The sequence below is a fragment of the Rhincodon typus genome, chromosome 24 (genome assembly GCF_021869965.1).
Source record: "Rhincodon typus isolate 14 chromosome 24, sRhiTyp1.1, whole genome shotgun sequence".
NCBI lineage: Eukaryota > Metazoa > Chordata > Chondrichthyes > Orectolobiformes > Rhincodontidae > Rhincodon > Rhincodon typus.
This window is the reverse complement of record NC_063355.1, coordinates 20,813,907-20,835,943: the sequence shown is the minus strand read 5'-3', so window position 1 is coordinate 20,835,943 and position 22,037 is coordinate 20,813,907. Positions and strand designations below refer to the sequence as shown.

General features: G+C 40.1%; 1 protein-coding gene across 3 annotated transcripts in view; it reads right to left on the bottom strand.

Moving 5' to 3' along the window:
* si:dkeyp-14d3.1 (transmembrane protein 132D) overlaps positions 1 to 22,037 on the bottom strand; it is a 909,489-nt gene that overhangs the window by 556,943 nt on the left and 330,509 nt on the right. For all 3 annotated transcript variants that reach the window (XM_048611779.1, XM_048611782.1, XM_048611780.1), the window contains one exon: positions 13,488 to 13,634. In XM_048611779.1, the coding sequence (XP_048467736.1) occupies positions 13,488 to 13,634 (147 nt within the window). The remainder of the gene's footprint in view (positions 1 to 13,487; positions 13,635 to 22,037) is intronic.

Here is a 22,037-nt window from a genome sequence, read left to right as displayed (position 1 = left end):
CTTATCTTTTACATAGCGCTCTCTCTGCAACCCTGTTATCATTCTGTAATATCCTGAGCGATAATTGATTAAATACAGATCTAAGTAAAATCCAGAGAATAAATATACATATTGTATATCCTTTATTGCAGTAATATGTGCAATTCTTATTTAGCTCAATGCTTATTAGAGGACTTGACATGCATTATTTGGGCCAAAACCTTCTGCTCTCAGCCCCATGATGGGACTGATGGCAAGGGCATTTAATTGGGCAGGATGATGGTAGGTAAGAACCCTGTATTAGCCTGTGGCAATTAATGGTCCCTAAGGGATTCATCCTGCTGCTGCTCGTATGAATCTATTGGTGGACAGGGTCTCAACATGCAGGAAGCAACGAGCAAAACAATGCAGGGCTGCTTGTAGGGTCCCCAGGGGCATCCTTCATTCCAAGTGCCCCCTTGAGGTAACTGGCATTGGGAAGATGGAGGTCATTGAGATCCATTTGCTGTCCTTGCCGCTGATTGCCCTCTCCCTCCTCCACGCTCCCCTTACTCACTGTAATTCTCTCAGTGAGACCACCCTCCCACCATCATTCAGCCATGGCCTGGAATCCAACAACAATGCAAAGTTTTAGGCAGGTGTAGTACTGGGAGCAACACTGCCTCCTAGTGACAATATTTAGGTAATAAAGCTGCTGGCCTCTGATTGGCTGACAGCATTCAGCGGGCCTGACTTCAGCCTCCCAGGGGCTGTGACCTGGTGCTGCCCAGTTAAGCGCCTGAGGACACAAGGTTCAGCAGATTCCCAAGAAAGAGGTGATATGACAGTCCCACTGTTCTCCAAATAGGTTACTGATATCTTATGGGGGACTAGCCACTATCAGTTTGTTCCTAGACACCTATATTGCAACCTTTGTAAAGCTTTGCAACCACAATGCTTGAATATCTTGGATTAATTCAGGAACTGGTACAGAGTACATGGACCAGAATTTTAAGATCCAATATCCCGCGGATTCGCGGATGGAAGTCTCAAAATTCTCTAGGTGGCCTTCCTAGTACCTACCGTCTCATCCACCTCCAACTATTGCACAATTTTTCTTTTCTTTATTCATTCACGGGACGAAGGTATCGCTGGCTAGGCAGTGTTTGTTACCCATCCCTAATTGCCCAGAGGGCAGTTAAGAGTCAACCACATTGCTGTGGGTCTGGAGTCACATGTAGGCCAGACCAAGTAAGGATGGCAGTTTCCTTCCCTAAAGTACATTAGTGAACCAGATGGGTTTTTCCCCAACAATCAATAATGGATTCACAGCCATCATTAGTCTCTTAATTCCGGATATTTTTTGAATTCAAATTTCATCATCTGCCATGGCGGGATTCGAACCCGCGTCCCCAAAATGTTAACCGGGTCTCTGGATTAACTGTCCAGCGATAATACCACTACGCCATCATCTCACCCGTATTTGATATATGGGAGTATGCAATCTGCCTGCCCTCACCCCAACTGACCCTTAAGTAGCCAATTATTGGCATGCTTTCCGCCCAGACTCAATTCCATGGTTTGCAAAATGAGAGCGAGGGCTGGAAGGCTGGTTCAAATCCATCAACAGTCACCTTCCTATATAAAGTGTATTCCAGCTGCCTCCTACAAAAGCCTGCTACCCACAGTCCCTCTCTCCCTTGCCAATCCAACAATACCCTCGCTTCATCTCTTTACAAGACTTATTTTACTCACCACCACTCTGAGACAACCCCCACCCCCATTCCGCCCTCACCTCTAGGCCTTAACCACTGGGATTTTCTTCTTCAAGCTCTCTGACTTACTTTCTTCCTTTTAAGCCATTCCTTAAAGTCCACTCTGACCTAAACTACACCTCATGTGACTGTATTAAATTTGCTTGCAAACAATACTAACAAATTTTACACATTTAAACATAATAAATGACTCCAATGATACACTGGCAATCAATGAAAACATGTTAATTTATAATCCAACATACAGATTGCAGTTATAATTACATGTATGTTATTGTACATGTAAGGAATATACCACTGAATCATTGGAAATTAACAGGCATCAAACAGGCCATCAGAGGGAATTATTTCGAGGTGAAGAAAGCAGAAGTTGAAAAGCTGAGGATTTTTTTTGGAAAGAAATTGCTGATTGGGTGTAAAATAGCAAGGTGCCATGATTTAGAATGACACATCCAGAGGGTGCAGGTGCAAGGACACTGGAGGAGATGTACACGAAACCATAGAGAGAAAAGTGGTTGTTGTGCATTAGGCAATGGGGCTGGAGAAGGTTTAGAATGGTTGGAGGGATCTGAAAATCTGTATGGCATTTTAAAGTTAAACTAATTGGGGATTTGGAACCAATGCAGGCTGACATGAGTAATAGGTGTATGGAAATTCTCGATTACAGCAGTTGCTCTGGGTAAGTTGAAATTTTCATAAGGTGGAACATGATGTATCAAGAACAGCAGCGGAAGATCATTGACGAGAGTATGAAGGAATTCAGCTGGCAACAACTTGGAATGTGCTAATATTTCAATACCAACTAAAAACCCAATGTATATACATGGGGTATATAGTTGGTTAAACATTGACAAAGACTGAGGAGGAGGAGCAATATAAGTTGCAAAATGGCATGTGAGGATATAAGAAAACAATAAAGCCTATCTGAGAGTTCCACTTAGTCTTTTGTTCTTGATAATGTTAAGAACTGCAAGCACATAATCTAACCCTGTAGGAGGGAAATCTGAATGAGATTCAGGTTTATAAGAGTGTAACAGTCATGGCTGAGTACCCTTGAGCTCTATCTATCCAGTATCAGTTCTGCCTGATCTTTATCAGCAGTGAATTACATCCGGGCACATTTCACATTCTAAAGAAAAGAAAAACACTTTTTTCTCCTCTCAGTACTGATCTCTGATAGAGGTTACTGTTTCTTCCTGACTGGGATTGCAAAGCAGTTTTATTAGATTATAGGCAATGAGTAGATAACTACCGCTAGTGCCATTATATTCCCATTTCTGTCTGGGACATTATAATTGTCTTTCACTTATACACCATTTTTATCTCCCAAGTGCTGAATTCGTTTGCACAGCAAATGCAAACTGAATGAAGTCAAATGCTGCATTTTATCAGGGAAACACATCCATTTATCAGCATACGTACTATACTCAATATCAACCTAAAAAGCTCTTATAAATTTCTAAATGAAAAAGCCTGTCATTTGTAATATGATCAATTATCTAATCCCACTGTAAATGTTGCCAGAGGAATACCTTGTCATTTCCCATTTCTCTACTTTTCTCACAATAGTCTATAGCTTCAGGCATAAATCCACAAATTTGAAGTCCTGTACAAGTACAGCATTTTAAAATAAAAGTATATTGAGTCTGCATAAAGAATTCCATTCCACAATCAATACTTAGTTCCTTCAAATTATTTTTCTTTCCCCAATGTTGAATGAACACCTTTTTTTCAAAAACTGATTGCCACGATATAGAGGCAATGTGGATTTTGATAAATTTTCATGTCTTCTAAACTTGTCCGGTTTTGACCTTTTCAGCAAATTTGAAGTTTATTTACCCCAGTATCATAGATAAGGAGAGTTGAATTGAAATATTCCTACTGTCCTCCCCACTTGTCTCCAACTGAGGTTTTTGTTTTGTTTCTTATTTTCATTTCCCTTGTGGAAATAGGTGATGGTGTGTTTCCCCAAATACTGCTTATTAAGTTTGATTCAAAATGACCCACAGTAAATTCTATATGGTTAAAACAAAGTAGGGCCTATCACTGCATTCAACCCTTGGGGAAAGGGATGGCATGGATCATGACACACACCCAGAAAAGAAGCAAAAGAAAAATCAAAGGAGGAAAGTTACAAATTACAAGTTAATAAAATGTCAAAGATATCAGAATTAGTTCATGTGAATTGCAGGATTTAGCAAGTCAACATCTTTAGGTTAAATGTTTACAGAAGTATCTTTCGTAGGGGCTCAAATACAGTTGAACTGTTGGTGAAGGTTTAGGCACTGTACACCGGAAATTGGTTCACTTCACAGATGAAAACGTAGGTTTCTTACCAGAAATCAGACCTTTCAGATATGTTGAGGTCAGAGGCAAGCATTTAACAAAGCCTAGAAATGTTATAGAGATGACAAGGTGTAGAGCTGGATGAACACAGCAGGAAAGCTGACGTTTCGGATCTGGGCCCTTCTTCAGAAAATGTTTACTCTTCTGGTATTATTAGGAAACTGATAAACAAAAGTCTAAGCTGCACAATTAAACTGTGGTTCAAACAAACCAGCACATTCACTTGTGTAACTGGGGCTTTGAGCTAAGACATTCAACTATCAGGAACAATTGTGTTTGGTATAAGATCACTGGAGAGACATTTACACCAAGTCAACAGAAACAGGTTATGATGGTCTCCATTGGTCAGAGCTGGCTGAGGTAGACATCTCATCTACCAGTCAATTGTAACACAGTGTGGAGCTGGATGAACACAGCAGGCCAGGCAGCATCAGAGGAGCAGGAAAGCTGACGTTTCGGGTCGGGACACTTCTTCCCCCATTTCTGAAGAAAGGTCCCGACCCGAAACATCAGCTTTCCTGCTCCTCTGATGCTGCTTGGCCTGCTGTGTTCCTCCAGCTCCACACTGTGTTATCTCTGATTCCAGCATCGGCAGTTCTTACTATCTCTACCAGTCATTTATGTTGGTTTGCTTGGAATGTTTATACAATGCAAGGTGTGTTAAATTCCAGGAGATGATGAATATACTTTTGTCCTTGCGATTGCTGGACATTTCTGGAAGCAGCCAATTTGTTCATTCTGTGTTTGGCAGCACTCTTTCTAAAATCTGCTGAAAATCCATTTTAAAAAAAAGAATTAACACATGACAATTTAATATTTAGGATCTCTCTCTCCCTGTTCTCCAAACATAGCACCTAACTATTTCAATACAAGAATAGAGGTTGCCAAAGTCCCAAACTCTCATTAGAGTCAAATGGCTGGCAAGGTGTTTAACTCAAAGGTTACCAAGTCTCAGGCAAGGGATGAAGTCAAGAAGGCAAGACCTTAATGGTGACCTCAGCCAGTGTGAGAATTAAACTCAGGCTGTTGGTGTCACTCTGCAATACAAAACAGCTGCCCAGTTAACTGCGCTAACCAACTGATGTCATCCACTCAAAGAAGAAAGGGAGAGAGATGTTGAATCAATGTAATGTTAACAAAAGGAAGCATCACCCCAAACAGAAAGCTGTGTGAACTGTGATGAAGTTTAAACTCCTCAGTTTGATGAGTATCCTTTAGCATTTGATGACTAGATGTAATTGCACAGCCATCTCCTATGCACTCTGTTCATACTGCTCTATCCCAGCAGACAACTGAAGTCATAACTTACTTGGGCCCACGTTTCAAGCGTTTTGAGTCAAAACTAAATGTGTGGATCACATTCATGGGTACTTGCCAATGGCTGAAACATTACATCGTTTTAGCTGGGCATAAATATACATGTTATTTAGAACGTGGTGACAGCATCTGGTTATACAGGGCATCTAATACCTCACATGTTTATTAGGGTTTCCAACGGCAAGGAAATCTATTCCTGGAGGTTTCATCACATGAAATGCCCTAGACTCCAGCATTAGTCAACAGATGTGAAAAGGACATTTTGATGTTTTATTATATTTATTGAAAGAACAAAATACCTAATAAAGCTCAAAGCCCAAATTTCAAGTGGTTGAATGCAAATAGGTTATATTAGAGTCATAGAGCTGTACAACATGGAAACAGACCCTTCTGTCCAACTCGTCCATGCCAATCAGATATCCCAAATCAATCTAGTTGCATTTCCCAGAATTTGGCCCATATCTTTCTAAACCCTAACGATTCATATACCCATCCAGATGCCTTTTAAATGTTGTAATTGTACCAGCCTCCACCACTTCCTCTGGCAGCTCATTCCATACACACATCCCCCTCTACATGAAAAAGTTGCCCCTTCGGTCCATTTTAAATCTTTCCCCTCTCACCTTAAACCTTTACCCTCTGGTTTTGGACTCGCCCACCCCAGGGAAAAGACATTGTCTATTCATTCTATCCATGCCCCTCATGATTTTATAAACCTCTATAGGGTCACCCCTCAGCCTCCAATGCTCCAGGGAAAATAGCCCCGGCCTATTCAGACTCTCCTTATAGCTGAAACCCTCCAACCCTGGCAACATCCTTGTAAGTTTTTTCTGAACCTTTCAAGTTTCACAATATCCTTCCTATAGCAAGAAGACCAGAACTGTACACAGTACTCCAAAAATGGCCTAACCAGTGTCCTGTACAGCCGCAACATGACCTCCCAACTCCTATACTGAATGCACTGACCAATAAAGGCAAGCATACCAAATGCCTTCTTCACTATCCAACCCATCTGTGACTCATCTTTCAAGGAACTCTGAACCTCACCCCAAAGTCTCTTTGTTCAGCAACACTCCCCAGGACCTTACCATTAAGTGTATAATTCCTGCCCTGATTTGCCTTTCCAAAATGCAGCACCACACACTTATCTAAATTAAACTCCATCTGCCACTCCTTGTCCCATTAGCCCATCTGATCAAGGTCCCGTTTTACTCTGAGGTAACTTTCTTCACTGTCTACTGCACCTCCAATTTTGGTGCCATCTGCAAACTTACTAACCATACTGTTATCATATAATAGCTGAATTTGAGAACACCAAAGAATCCAAGCTTATATTCAGTCCAGGCACAGGCAGATATCTTTGCTCATATGTTACCATGACAGATCACAAGCAAAACCAGGCCAATATGTTAGATAACAAGGTGTGGAGCTGGAGGAACACAGCAGGCCAGGCAGCATCAGAGGAGCAGGAAAGCTGACGTTTCGGGTCTGGACCTTTCTTCAATCATAAATTCCTGCTTTGGAAATAAAACCAGCCTGACTCCAGATTAAAACACAGACAGGTTCTAAATAAGGTCTCACACCTAAAATGCATTGTCTGACCTGAAGGTCACCTCTTGTATACAGTGATAAGACCTTTAGTTATCTTGCGGCAGTGACGTGAAAGAAATTCTGGGATATGCATTTTAATCAGTTGAAACCTGCATCTCCTTTCTAACTGATTAAAGATTTAACAGGTGGGAGTCAGCCAGCTATTTTAGGTTTCTACAATACATTTGCATCAGTTGTAGATCCTTTGATCTTTTACTTATAAATTCTGTGTCTTGATGTCTCCTCTCTCACTACACCTGATGAAGGAATAATGCTCCAGACTTTTTTTTAAACACCTCCAAGCCTAGGAAAAGTACATCATCTTTTGAAGGGATCACACATTCTTCTCCCCACCATTTTACAAACATCAAATTCTAACATCCTGCCTTTCAATCCACAGATACTCTACCCAACTTCACAACTACTGCTGGAAGAAAGCAATATTAATGTCCACGTTTGAGCTGCACAGAGATATATGCATGTCAGTCCCAAACCTGAAATCTATCGATTTTCATAGTACGTAGAATACTTTGGCAGGTTTGACAGGTTAATAACTTTGTCAACATGGAAAGGAGCTCCCAGATGAGTAGAGGCTTTGAAACTAACGCCCATGGAAATTTGCCGAGTAAAGTACACAAGGACACACTGATATAGGATCAGGTTGTTGAAGGGTGGTGTTTTGTTATTCCTCTTTCAGCTACTCATGATACTAGGCAAGTATAGCAAGTCCAAATTGTTCTGTGTCAACCCTGAGCTGATCACACCAAAATCTTGGAATCTAGAACTCACTGCCTGTGAGAGTGATAAAGGCAGACACTCTCATAGTATTTAAACAGTATTTAGATGTACACTTGTAATGCCAAAACATACAAGGCTATGGACCAAGGGCTAGAAAATGGGATAGAATAGTTAAGTGCTTATTTTTGACCAGCGTAGACTTGATGGACAAAGGCCCTTTTTCTGTGCTAGAGACCTGTTAGATTGTGCCTGATAGTTAACGGTCAATCTTTGTTTACCTTTAAATCAGGCAGGTTACTGATTTCTCAGGGCAATACCTGTAGCAATGAACCAGAGAATGATCATCACCCGTTCAGTGTCGGTTTCATGTTGTGTCTGTTTGGGAATTAAAAAGGCCCTTTAGCTTCCAGTGCAAATTAACACTGTGATATACAAATTTCCTTGTTGTTTGATGGTCAGTATGTACACCCCAAAGACTGGTCGATTGTATCAAATAGTATATCCCTTTGGATGTTCGAAACAAGGAAGGTACTGAACCTACCCAATTAGTCCATGCTTGCAAACTTCATAACACAGTATCCAGTATTAGATGTGATCCTAGGATTGGACAACGTATGCCCTAATGTGTGAAGAATTACACTGATAACCAAGTTCAGATGGTCAGTTGGGTTTACTTGTCCTTTCAGATACTCCCTGGCTTTGTTGCATGTCTTCCTTAGATCTGATAACAGCGTTACACAACTGCGCAGACACTCCACACAAACTCCCTCATACCAAACCTAGGTGAGAAACCGTAAAGCTATTTGGAAGCCCATACATGAAGGCAGTCATTGGGGAAGACATGGTAAAGGTTGGGCATAGGGAGTTGTAAATTATTGCCTTGCTTTTTAGTAATTGCAGATATGGGAAGCTGCTGGAAATGACATCTGGCAAGTTAACCATCCTAGTGAAACATTGTGTTTGTGTTTCCTTCTAACCCCATTTGCCACAATAAATTTCTGACAATCACTACTTGAAAATATCCCACATCTCAGTGTATTATGTGGTGATGCCCACCCCCATCAAAATTAATGCGTATTTAAAAAGGAGATAGAACTTCAAAAACAGATACCAATTAAAGAATTGCAATGATGGATATCATGCCACACATTTGACCACAGTGCCGTAGACCAGAATTTGAACTTAAACTTGATGCTAGGTAAATAGGAAGCAAAGGAAGAAGCTAACCAATAATGTGACAATAGTCAATAGTCACCAGCAACATCATTAGAGATGAAACAGATTATGTGTTACTTGTACAAACATAGGAACATGAATAGGTGATTCAGCCCCTGCCCAACTCTCTCTTGATCTGTTATGTAAGGGAATTTGATCCTGGAGTACTATTGTGATGATGTCATGAACGTGCACATCACTGTAAATAAATTCCATAGCGTGGGCAGAATTAGATTTCACATTAGAACGAGTGCTCTGGAATACCTCTACACCAGACCATACTACAACATTGACATGAACACCCAAAAGAAGATGTATCTTTGATAAGGAGCATTCTAAGTCAGATCCTAATATTTCTAACATTACCATGTATGACAGCATGTAATGTAAAAGTACAAAAAAATCATGATGTCTCAGCCCAAAGAGAGTCCTCAATTCTGCTGTCTCCCCAACCAGTTCCTACAGAAGCCAAACCTGATGTGGCATCAGACTACATGGCAAAAAACAATTAGGTCTATACCTCAATTTCATTTCTGACCAAACAGGTATGTTTTAAATTCAGTTGCTAAAGTCTCACATTTTTGTGCAGCACTTCCAAATTGACAACATCCTCAAATTATGCTCAGTGCTTTATTCATCATAATTCATCTCTCAAATTCTTAAAGCAACAATACTGGCATTTATTGCAAGAACCATGTAGAATTACTGATAATGCTGCAATATATTATTGAAATACATTTAATTTGCAGCATATCAACAGAATTCTTGCCAATAAGGCACAGTACACAGCTGTAGAGCATTATATTCATAAAATATACTATTGTAATTTTCACAATTTAATATAATACAGTGAGATATGAAGCCAGCGTGCAAAGTATTCACAACCATGGAAACTTAGTTCTAAATCATATATATTCTACACAGAAATTTTAAAAAATATTAAAATCCCCTGCTGGCTTGTCATGATACTCATGTGAAAATCTTGTTTGCTCCTTAAACTACCACACAAATCTCCTTTGATAACAGGACTGGTAGTTTTAAAAGCAACCTGTCAAACGTTTCGGATAACATGATTAAAGCCTTCACTTCTGCACATGCCTTGCAAATCGAGGAAATTATACCTGTCACAGTAGCTTACCATTATTAACACTACTTTTTTTGATCTAGCTAAGTTATTAAAACACACAAAGGCACTACAAATGAAGTTAATTAACACTATGGCCTGTAACTGAAGTAACATTTTTTAAGTTTAATTTTAAGACTGGGTGATTAAAGAGAGAGGGATTTAAATACAAATTATGACCAGATTTGCACAAGAATGAAAGCACTAGCTGACGCATCTAGGAGTGACGCTCAACTTCAAATGTAAAGAGTAAATCCGTTAACCAGGTCTAACATAGAAACATAGAAGACAGGAGCAGGAGGAGGCCATTCAGCCCTTCGAGTCTGCTCTGCCATTCTTCACGATCATGGCTGATCATCCAACTCAATAGCCTAATCCTGCTTTCTCCCCATAACCTTTGATCCCTTTCGCCCCCAAGTGCTATATCTAGCTGCCTCTTGAATACATTCAATGTTTTAGCATCAACTACTTCCTGTGGTAATGAATTCCACAGGCTTACCACTCTTTGATGAAGAAATGTCTCCTCATCTCCGTCCTAAACGGTCTACCCTGAATCCTCAGATTGTGTCCCCTAGTTCTGGACACACCCACCATCAGGAACATCCTCCCTGCATCAACCCTGTCCAGTCCTGTTAGAATTTTATAAGTCTCTATGAGATTCCTCCCTCATTCATCTGAACTCCAGCAAAATACAATCCCAACCTAGACAATCTCTCCTCATACGTCAGTTCCACCATCCCTGGAATCAGTCTGGTAAACCTTCGCTGCACTCCCTTGAGAGCAAGGGCATCCTTCCTCAGGAAAGGAGACCAAAACTGCACACAATATTCTAGGTGTAGCCTCACCAAGGCCCTGTATAACTGCAACAACACATCCCTACTCCTGTACTCAAAACATCTCACAATGAAGGCCAACATACCATTTGCCTTCTTTATCGCCTGCTGCACCTGCATGCTTACCTTCAGCAACTGGTGCACAAGGACACCCAGGTCCCACTGCATAGTCCCCGCTCCCAATTTACATCCATTCAGGTATGAAGTAATTCAAATGCAAGTCATGCAAATTGAGATGCTGCATCTCACAGTTCTCTTTCAGAGCCAATGTCACTGTGAATTCCCAGAAGTTAGGAAGTGATATCTGTGTTCAACAAAGTGAAAGGTGCCAGGAATATGGAATCACACTTTGTTTTCCGTTGTGTTGCATCATCAAGCACCCTCTGGTCACAGGTTGGGAATACCACAGATCCTCTAATTCAAACTCCATAATATTCCTTAACCAGTTCGTGTTTTCTGATTCAGTCAATTATTATTGTTGTCCACTTTGGTTGCCTTTCTAGGTCTGCCAGGTCATGTTGAATTTTAGGCAATTTTATACATTTAACACCTTACCATTAAATGTGTCCCATACTGATTCTACTTTGAAAGTCTAGAGCTGAGATTGCATGTCAGTTTGAAGTAGCCTGAAAGCAAATACAGTATGCAGACTCACCGCACCACCCAATTCCTTGAAATCAAATTTCTAAAGGATGTTAACACTGAATAAATAGCTGAAATTAAAGCAAAATTCACCAGAAAATGTTGAGCAACATTAGCAAGCAGGATTATTTCCTGGCCTTTCAAATGTTCCACTCCGCTTCACTCCCATGCTGGCCTCTCGATCCTCAGCCTTCTACTCTCTTCTTACAATGCTTAGTTTAAGCTTAATGAGTAGCATCTCATCTTTCAACAGCCAATAAGCACCTTACAGCCCAACTGTACAGTTTGCTCGATTTCAGATCATAACCTCTGCTTCAATTGTTATTGATTTTGTTTAACATTTACACCTCCTTGAGATACATCTGTTTTTTAAACTTGTTTTTGTTGCCACCACTTTTTGGCCTTGCACTATTATCACTTTTGTTATTTAATTACTGCTGTCTTCAACCACTTCACAGATCTTTCCCTCACTTCTTTTCCATGTCTCATCCTCCCCTACCTCTGTACTTGTTTTAAATTTGTTTGTTTCTAAACTTCCCTAGTTTAGTAAAAGGTTACCAACCTGAAACATCAAATTGGAGGTTAGAGGGGATGCAAGGAGCCTCCAATGTAGCCAAAATGATGTCAAAGCCCTGATTCCAGCATTCCTCTTCCCCTGAAACCTGGCATGCACCACTTTACCAATATGGGGTTGCAGGAGGCTGAAAGGGATTAGCTTCCAGTTTGCACACCCATGGTGCACATGTACAGGTCCAGCTGCCTTCAAAGGATGCTATTTTCATTAGTTGGATGTGTATTTGAGCAAAAGATCAAAAGCTGCTGGGGAAGTCATTGAGATAGTTTGGATACCAGATAGGTCCAGGCAAGCAAGCTGAAGAGGTAAATTTCTCTTTAGAAGAGCACATCAGAATTGGTAAAAGTAGGCATGGCTGTGCATAGTGAAGTTGACTCAGTGAAGCTGTCAATGCATTTATTCTCCGAGATTTTTATTTTTTGGAAGAATAAAACATTCTACGAATGAAAAAAACATTCGGCACCTGTAAATGCATTAAATTGTCTGTCGACACAAGCCTAAGGGCTGTCATTATAGAATCCATGCTACAAGAATGATTCCATAACCTCTCATTATCACAGTGATGGTCCTGTCAAATTCACACTTTGACAATTCCAAATCTTTGCTGTGGAGCTATGCACACAAATATGTATATGGGATCAAATACATGAATGGAAACTTTGCTTCCATAAGCAATTCACTACTATAAGGAATTCAGATGTATTCAAGACCTTCTTATGAGTGGTGTTATTTTAATAAAGAGGTCATTGATAAACATCTAGAACTTTATTTCATTTCATTCCAGCATGATTCCTGACAGTATCCATGGTGGACACTAAGTGAGTTGGCATCAAGGGCCACTGGTTGAGTTGGCATGGGTGGAGTTTGGGGAGTGTGTGGGAGCTGAGTGGCTGTCTGAGATAAGGGCTACTTTTTGTTATGCTGCTTTTATTAAAACTGGGACAAAGTCCTTTCATAAAGCTTGTTTCTGAACCTGGAGACCCCTGTGGCTCTCTCTGAACTCTTCCTGGCTGCAGTAGGTCAGATTTCAGTTTACACCAGCCCCTGAATTAGAACAAATGGCACTGATGTTCTTTCTCCCAAGTCGCGTTTGCAGATTCTGGAATTTTCCAGTGCTCTCAATTAAGAATCAAACTCTCTGTCAGTAAACTCTGTTTCCCTCTCCACAGCTCCTGCCTGGTCTCCTGTTTCTGTTTTACTACTCAACAATACATGCACTTAACAAACATTGAACAATCCACTGCGAACATCCCAAATAAAGCATTGATTTTGCGACTCAACCTGTAATAGAATATAATATTGCCTCTGACATATTCAACTGTTACCAGATGCACTATAGTTATGTAGTGTGATTAAGGTTACTGATCAACTCTTACCTGCCACTTAAAGCACCAGGTCTTTTTCGGCAAACAACAGTTGCAATCAAGTGTTTGCCCCCATTTCCCATCTCCTGTTTAACCTCCCACAAGTTTGGGATGCTGGATCTGACGTTAACAATCTTCACACCCTTCTTAGCTTTTGCCCTGTTTGGAGAAACAAAACCATGAATCAAACAATTCATAAATTAGATTAATGACATAATGCAATTCTGAAGCTCTTAAAAATAAAAGCAAATATCCAGAAAATCTCTTGGCATCTTCTCTCAAGGCTCTGACAGTAAGGATAGATCAGGATAAAAGCTGAAATGGGTAACACACTGCACCGATGGTGTACAGGCTTGAAGAATGGGAGGCAGCGTTCCCACAGTTTGCTCTGCTATTAGTAGCAGCAGCAGCGTTCAGCTGAAAGCAGCCGAACCAGCACCAGAGATTGGGGAATTTTAAATATAAATTATATCAAGTGTGAAAACATTTCCACCATATTTAATGCTTGTTTAAAAATCACTTTACTAGTAGCTGGCCCACACACCAGGTTGAAAAACATGGTGATTTTCTGCCCATTGCTCTGCGATTAGCTGGTCTCCAAATTAAATGGAACAGGCAGGAGTAGGATCATTTTTAAAGTTTTTACATCATGCAAATAAAAATTACTGAGAAACTAGTGTCTTCACCAATGAAGTTCAAATGGCTCAGAATATTTTTATTTTTGAGTTATTTTCAGTGATTTTCAGATCATATTAACCAAAGGTGAAGTATATGGATACCCTCATTCAAACTATTTATTTCGTGATTAACCCATTTTCATTAGATTAATAAAGTTGCACCTGGTTACCACATTAAATACAAGATGGAATGAAACGAAAATTATGTTCTGCTACACTGCCCAATTGCAATTGTTCATGAACGATTTTACAGTTGTGGTGATGCAAGTGAATTCAGGAAGAGACTGAGCAATAACTTTACTTTGTAAGAACAATAGGGAATACGAATTATTATTCCAGCGCTGATGGAAGGAGTGCTGCCAAATCCGAACACCTCAGTCCCAAAATCCATCATCTCTGCTGGATCTATTTCTCCATTACACGCTGACCTACCTTAAACACTTAACTGCCCTCCACGTCATCTTACACCCTACCCAGCTAGTGCTCCACTCCCAACCCAACTGGCACGCTCTTTACCTGGCTTGCTACGCCCAACCAACCTGACATCCTACCAGCTGACACCCTACTCACCTGACACAATACTTACATGGCACCTACCCCCTCCTCACCACCAACCATCTGGCATCTTGCTCTTCCTGCACCCAATATTGCCCTTAAACCTAAAGACTTAGCCATTTTGACAGCAGCTATCAAAACGGCTATCAAGATCTTTCACTTTCAGTACATAGCAGCTGACTGCTGTGAAAAGTGAACTTGGCTTGCCTTCCTCTGACAATCCTGACTACAAAAGAACTGTCAGAATTGAAATATGACTCTGCATTTCTGAGGCTGTCGAAATGAGAATCTCCTGACAGAAATGAGGATCTCTCTTTTTTCTTCAAACAAAAGAGTGCCAGTCTGCATGAGATCACCACTCCTCAGGAAGTCTGGCCCATTGTCATTTCAAGTGTGATATCAGCTGGATTGCATTCATGAACTCAAAACAATCAACAATTTTCACAAAATTACAAAATATCAGATTGTGTCAATGTTAATCCGAAACGACCATCATCTGAAAATGGTGTAATCTATCTATACCTTTTATTAAATCCAAGGTAATCATCAGCTGGAGTGGCTTGCATGTCTGGCTGAAATAATGGTGTATAAGATTTGTGAGTCCCTTCACATGACTGCATATCAGAGCTTACCAAACTTTTCCCCACTGTGACCCCATTCCACAGCTTGACAATTGCTATAATCCTACACAAGAACTCTACAGGTGGAGGGCAATGTCTTTGTAACCCACAGACCCTGAGAACAGAACCTGCCCATTTTCCTGCAACATTCAAATTCTGGTATGAAACATTCAGGGATTGCCTGTCCTTCTATTTACAAATCATTATTCAGTGTTCTCAATAGTTTATCAATCCATTCCAACTTGTATAAGTGTCAATGCTTACTAGAGGCTTTGGGCTTAATTGATCATAGCCTTGACAAAAGAAAATTTAATGACTTAAAGGGTGATTTCAGGTTAAAAATCAAAATGGGGTGAAGATTACTGCACTCCTGTGACCCTTTGCGGAAATAGTGAAGGGATTTAATGCAATGCATTCAAAGCTGGATCATTCTCATCTTTAAGTGTGTCCCGATGTGCTTTTTCACAAATGGAGAAAAGTCAATAGGTGGCAGATGATGAGAAATCTTGACATCCTAGGGAGGTTAATAGCTACTATTGAACACAACTGGCAGATCAGATATGGAAAAATCACAGGAGTAGATCTAACCCGTTTTATGGCTGACAGTTTGGGTATTTAGCTGAAGAAGATGATAGTTATATGTGAAGCTGTGAAATCGCTCTTGCTATAATTCTATGCAGTCCCTAATAGGAGTTGGATTTCAAAAATAAACATTGCCTTCCCAGGGTAGATGTGGATTTTTTTAGACATCTAGAAAGATGCCATGGAATGGCTTCCTGGCATTTACCACTTTAAATTAATTCTATGCCCATAGCACCACGCGCACTGTGCACTGTGCACTGAACAAAGTGGAATATTGGTAAAAATGAATTGGAACAAGCCTCCTGAAGTTTTATGACACTGTAATACTCAACCTGAAGCGTCATGGACATGGATGGTAATTTAAGCTCTGGGTAATAGTTTAAGACCGTTGTAAAGACCATGCTTTTTTAATTTTTCAGCATTTTTGTTGTGGTCTGAAATGGGAAAAGGACATTTTTAAAAACCAAGGATTCTTGAAGAATTGCTGCACGTTTTTAAAACAAGTAAGCTGACACTCACTGTAAGGTACTGTTACACAGCCTCTTGTTCAAGCAGTAGTGGAAGCCTAGTTTGCAGATGAGCTGGAATCAAGCAGTGTGTAAGAACGGACGGTTGGCTAGCAACAGGTAGATGATTGTTAACTGGTCACTATTCCACAGACCAATGACAAAGGCCTTCTGCCTGCCAACAACTATGTGATTGGCTCCAGGTAGTTCAGCAGCTTGTGGGTATGAATATTTGGGCAGAAACCATTGGACCTCGAGAGGAGAAGGAGCTGTTTATTGTTCTGAAGGAAAAAGCATCTCAGACCTGAAAATAGACACTTTACTTCTGCATTCCAGTTGCTGGAGGTTGTGACTTTTAACTCAAATCAAAAAACCCTATGGGTAGGAACAAGTCACCTTCCGTTTCCTACAAACAAGCAAAAGTATCTGGAGTAGGAAGATCGAAATGTAGTGTTCTGATCAGCACAAGGATCATCTCAGCAAATATTGAGAGCAGGGACCAATGAAATGGGTTGCCAAACTTTCACTCCAACCATAAAACCCTTTTCATTATCCTGTGTGCGCGCATGTCTGTGCGTGCATGCATGCGCATGCGCATGCGCCTATGTGTGTGTGTGTGTGTGTGTATATGTGGGTTTGTATGTGTGTATGTGCATGTTTGTGTGTGCACGCGCACACGTGGAGTTTATAAGCAATTTAGAATTTTAACAATAGTTATCTGTCAAAGGTTCATAACTGTTTATCTATAGTTCGAATTTATTTATTTGTAACAAATACTCATTCTTGCTAAGTACAGAAATCTGATCCATGCTTCCTGTCAATCCGGGACTAAAAGACTGGTAAAATTAGGAGAATTCTCCGTACTTTTCAAAACTTTAACTCTTGTCACAACTTGGAGAAGAGTGGGCCTTGATTTCCAATGTGTCAGCCCAGTGAGGCAAAATACTTTTTATATTGGATCAGTTGCTTTTTATAAATCTCTCCTGATTTTCATTGAGGGAATGGAAATTTTAATTGAGAGAGGGGTGTCAGAGTTGGCCAATTTAAAGTGCTTGCTTTTGCACTATAGCCCAACAAAATTACCAGCCAACTTCATAATGGCTCAGATTGAGCATTACAGTTGGTGCCTCAAAATGCTTTTCATGAATGCATGCCTCATGTATCACCATCAAACAACACACCAACTACCAACACACAATTCCTGACACCATGGCAGAGGCCAACTTCCCACCAATCTGTCAATTATATGTTCTGCCAGATCTTAGTTAACGTCACAAACCTCCCTTTTATTTACTTTTAAAAACAGACGGATTTTTGTTCAAAATCAAATCACGACACTTCAATGTATCTCAATCCTGCTCCCCTTTTCAGGTGTATTTCAAAATGAGGTAGATAGACATTTTTAACAACCAGTTATCCAGCTTTTAAGTAATAGTGGAGAGGTAATCTGGTCTGAAACAAACACAACTATAGCGATTGTAACAAGGTCAGTCAGGTGGACCTAGTTTCCTGAGTGGACCAGATTAATAGCCCCAATCAGGGAGCCCTGGCTGACAGATATGAACAGGAGTGTCTCACATAGGCATTGCCCCTATCAGGCTTTGCTTTCTACTGGTTTTGTGGCCACATGGGTATTTTTCCTAGTGGTGGAAATATTGAATAAAACTATTTGAACAATGGTGTCTTCCACTGAGTCCCTGCACTTACACACACACGCAACACAGGTGCTGTGGGAAAAATAAGCATTACTGCTGTGTTACAGTAGTGTAGGGGTAACAAAAAAAAATACAAACAGGGGATTTAGCATCTCCTCAGTTCAGGGGACTGGCTCCGAGCTGGCTGGCCACAGACAGTGTAGTGTGGGGAAAGTTCCTAATAATAAAAAAAGCAGGAGCTTCAGACATCCAATTCACTCTGAGAGCTGGCTCCAAGGAAGCCAGACCAATTCAAGCATTATGCACGTGTAAAGAAAGGGCAAGTTGGTGATGGGATATTGGCCTCTGTGGAATCATTTCAACAGTAGCTGCTACTGAGGTGTTATTTGGCTCTCTGAATGCTTGTCAGCTACACAGCATTGGCCATCTGCTTTACAGATGACCCCTCCATGTCCTGCTTGAGCCACAAAACTGATGGAGACAACTTCGAGAAAGTTTTGTGCTTTGCGTGGATCTGGATGGTAATGTTACTCAATTGTTTACATTGGCTCTTGTCAAACTCCAAGCATGATCAAATGAAATCTCCAAAGGGGTTTTTCCAATTTTCCACTATAAACTTGGCAAACATCCCGAGTAACAGCATAAGCAACACTTTCTGCCATTTCTTCAGCTTTCCATTGGTGTAATGGAAATTGTAACTCCCACCCTTCAAATGTAGTAGAATCAGATCAAACAAAATCCACTACTTCAGTAGGATTTATCAAAATCAATTCTTACAGTTTGGGTGCTGAAGAGCTGCTACAGTTGAGTTTGATGATGAAGGTTTTAAAACTCAAAAAAAAAGTGTCCATAACCGAACTAGATTTGGGAAATTGAGGAAGTGGGGACAGGACGTCTGGAATTCACGCTGAGTTTCACTGTTTGTAGGAATTATTGGGATACCAGACCACCAAGAAGGACCTTTCACCAATTAAAATGAATAGGTATTGTTCAGACAGATTAATATGTGAGGGCTTTTATCTTTTAACTCTCAATAGCCTAACGAGACTGTAATGAAGCCACAGTCCCCTGTTTTATATAAAAATGGAAAATTCCCATTACAGCAAAATGAGAGCTGACTATTTGTACCTTACACCACAAGCCAATGTAAGCACTGCCTGCAGGGTTAACAAACACTGTTAGTCAAAAGCTTGACATGTGTATTTCCCATGAATTTTGAAAGACAATGTGGCAATAAATTCAATGGTTTTCATTTATAGAAAAAATACAACTAATTTATTTCTTACTAGCATGTGCAAATATATACTTTCTGTCATGTGATGTTGTGTTGCTGACGTGTTTTTTAACTGGTATGCTCAAGCCCTGAATTATGGATGAGGTCTTATCATTTTAATGTTCACAAACGTTCTAGATCCTGAGATAGCGATGCCTCCATTAACTTAATTTGTCTCAGAGGAAGAATCCCACCTCTATTCCTCTTCAATGGCCAGACCAGAAGTTGGACCTACTCATACGTTACTGTTCTGTGTATTTAAGTCTTTGGACCAAGACATTATGATTTAAAATTGAATATTTCAAAACTTTTCTAAAATTAAATAATTATGTCCTCAGGTAGTGATAATATCAAACTATATTTATCCAAATCATTTGCATAACCAAAGCCAAACACTCCTTGATGTTCACTGGCAGGGAATAGGAAACAGGTTTGACCCCAAGCTCAAACACTCAAACTTCAGGCTAATATTACACAAATCAACAGTAATTTTATTTGAAATTTCTTTAACAAACATAGATGCTTAAACCTGAGATTTAAAGAAAACACTGACCTGAAATCCACTGAACAAACTCTTCATATTTTCAGAGAAAATGCTTTACACAAGGAGCTTCAGCATGGAGGCAATTCTAATTCATTAAAAACATGTCATTTTATCAAGAATCAGAACGGCCAGCAGACAGTAAGAATTACTCTACATGCATTAGCATTTTTAAAAATGTGACCATAGTGCAATGAAGAGCAGAAGTAGGCCATTCTGTCCACCATTCAGCATGGCTATGCTGATAATCCTCAATTCCATTCTCCAGTTTTATCCCCATAATCTTTGATCCCCTCACTGTGGAAAAGTCTGTGTATTTTTCTCAGCCTTGAATACACTTAAGAACTCAGTCTCAACAGCACTCTGTGGTAAATAATTCCACAGATTCTCTACTCTGAGAGAAGAAATTCCTCCTTGTCTATGTTAAATGGGTGACCCCTTATCCTTAGATTATGCCCTCTGATCCTATATTCAATAAGCAAAAACAGTCTCTCTGCATCTGAGCTGCCAAGCCTCTTGAGAAACTTATTTGTTTCAGTAAGTTTCTCTCTCATTCTTCTAAACCCGAATGACTCCAACTCCTCCAATGTCTTTACTTTAGTAAGTGACCTCTTGTGGCACAGTGGTAGTGCCAGGAGGCCTAGGTTCAAGTTCCATCTGCTCCAGAAGTGCGTCATAACATGCTAAGTTTTTTTTTTAAAAACAATGTAAGAGTCCTCTTTTGCATAATGTCAATACTAACAGCACAACCTCAGGCAGGTGCCTTTAAGGAAGCTATTAAATAGCAACTAGCTTGTCAAAAACGCATATCAGTTAATTGAAATAATACCTTATAAATTCTTGTCTGTAAATTCCTGCCATTCCCACCGGTCTCATCAGTCTTCGGCTACACAAAGTGATCATGTTTTAGGTCAGCTGACAGTTTGCCTCTTGTCTCCTCACCAGATGACCAATGGTAATTAAGGTTACCGAGAATATAGCTGAACTAGGGGTGCAACCTCAATCATTGCACATTAGCCTGAAGACGGTCTTTGTCACATTGCGTAACGGACACATCCATGACAAAGCTGACTGAATGGCACCACAGTGTGCCGTAGGCTTCACCCTGCAGGCCCTATTGGTGCCAGAGTGGATCTCAGAAATTCACAAAGTTTCAATGTTTCCCTTTATTTTCAGTGTACAGTTTAGAGGTATTCCTTTAATCTAACAACATTTAATTTGACAACTGACTTAAGGCAAACTGCTGCAGATATTAAAAATATTAAGTTCACCACAGCATCTATATATGACTTTTGGATGTAAACCAAAGCAAATATATTTACTACCTACATTACAACGAGGACTAGACTTCAGAAGTACTTAATTGCCTATAAAGCACTTTGAGACATCCCAAGGTCATGAAAGGCACTATACCAATGTGAATTCTCTTTTGTTCAATCTTGGGTGATAAAATACCTTGCAAAAATCAAAGAAAGAATGTTAAGTTTGGATTGAAAGGAAGTTACCTATACAAATGCTGCCTGGTGTCTATTAAATGTTATTACCAATACTTTGGACTATCTTCAAAAAACCCTGACATTTCCTCCTATACAAATCAGGCTCAACACTCCCTACTTCCATTACTTAACAAATGGCAGTGAGTAAACTGGTAAATAGGAATCAAACTGGACAGTAAATTGTTTCAATATAATTGTGGGTGATAAGTCCATTCTGTATTACTTCCTCCATTTTCTTTGCTTCGAATCACATCTCTCGTATAGGAGATAGTGAACTGCTATCTTAACTGCTTGAATCTATAGTTCTGCGCAGGTGTTTAGCATTTCAGCTATGAATATCAAGCAACCACTGTTTCACAAATTTGAAGATGCCATACAGACTCAATGCATTATTGTAGCATGCGCGGAAATGTCAACTGATGTCCAGGAAACCTTTAGTGACTAATGTTTAATAACTCAAGGGGACTGTCATGTGTATTGGAAGAAGTAACAATACATAAATATGTCTTGGAGATAGTAGGAACTGCCGATGCTGGAGTCTGAGATAACAAGGTATGGAGCTGGATGAACACAGCAGGCCAGGCAGCATCAGAGGAGCAGGAAAGCTGACGTTTCGGGTCTGGACCCTTCTTCATTTTCTGAAGAAGGGTCCAGACC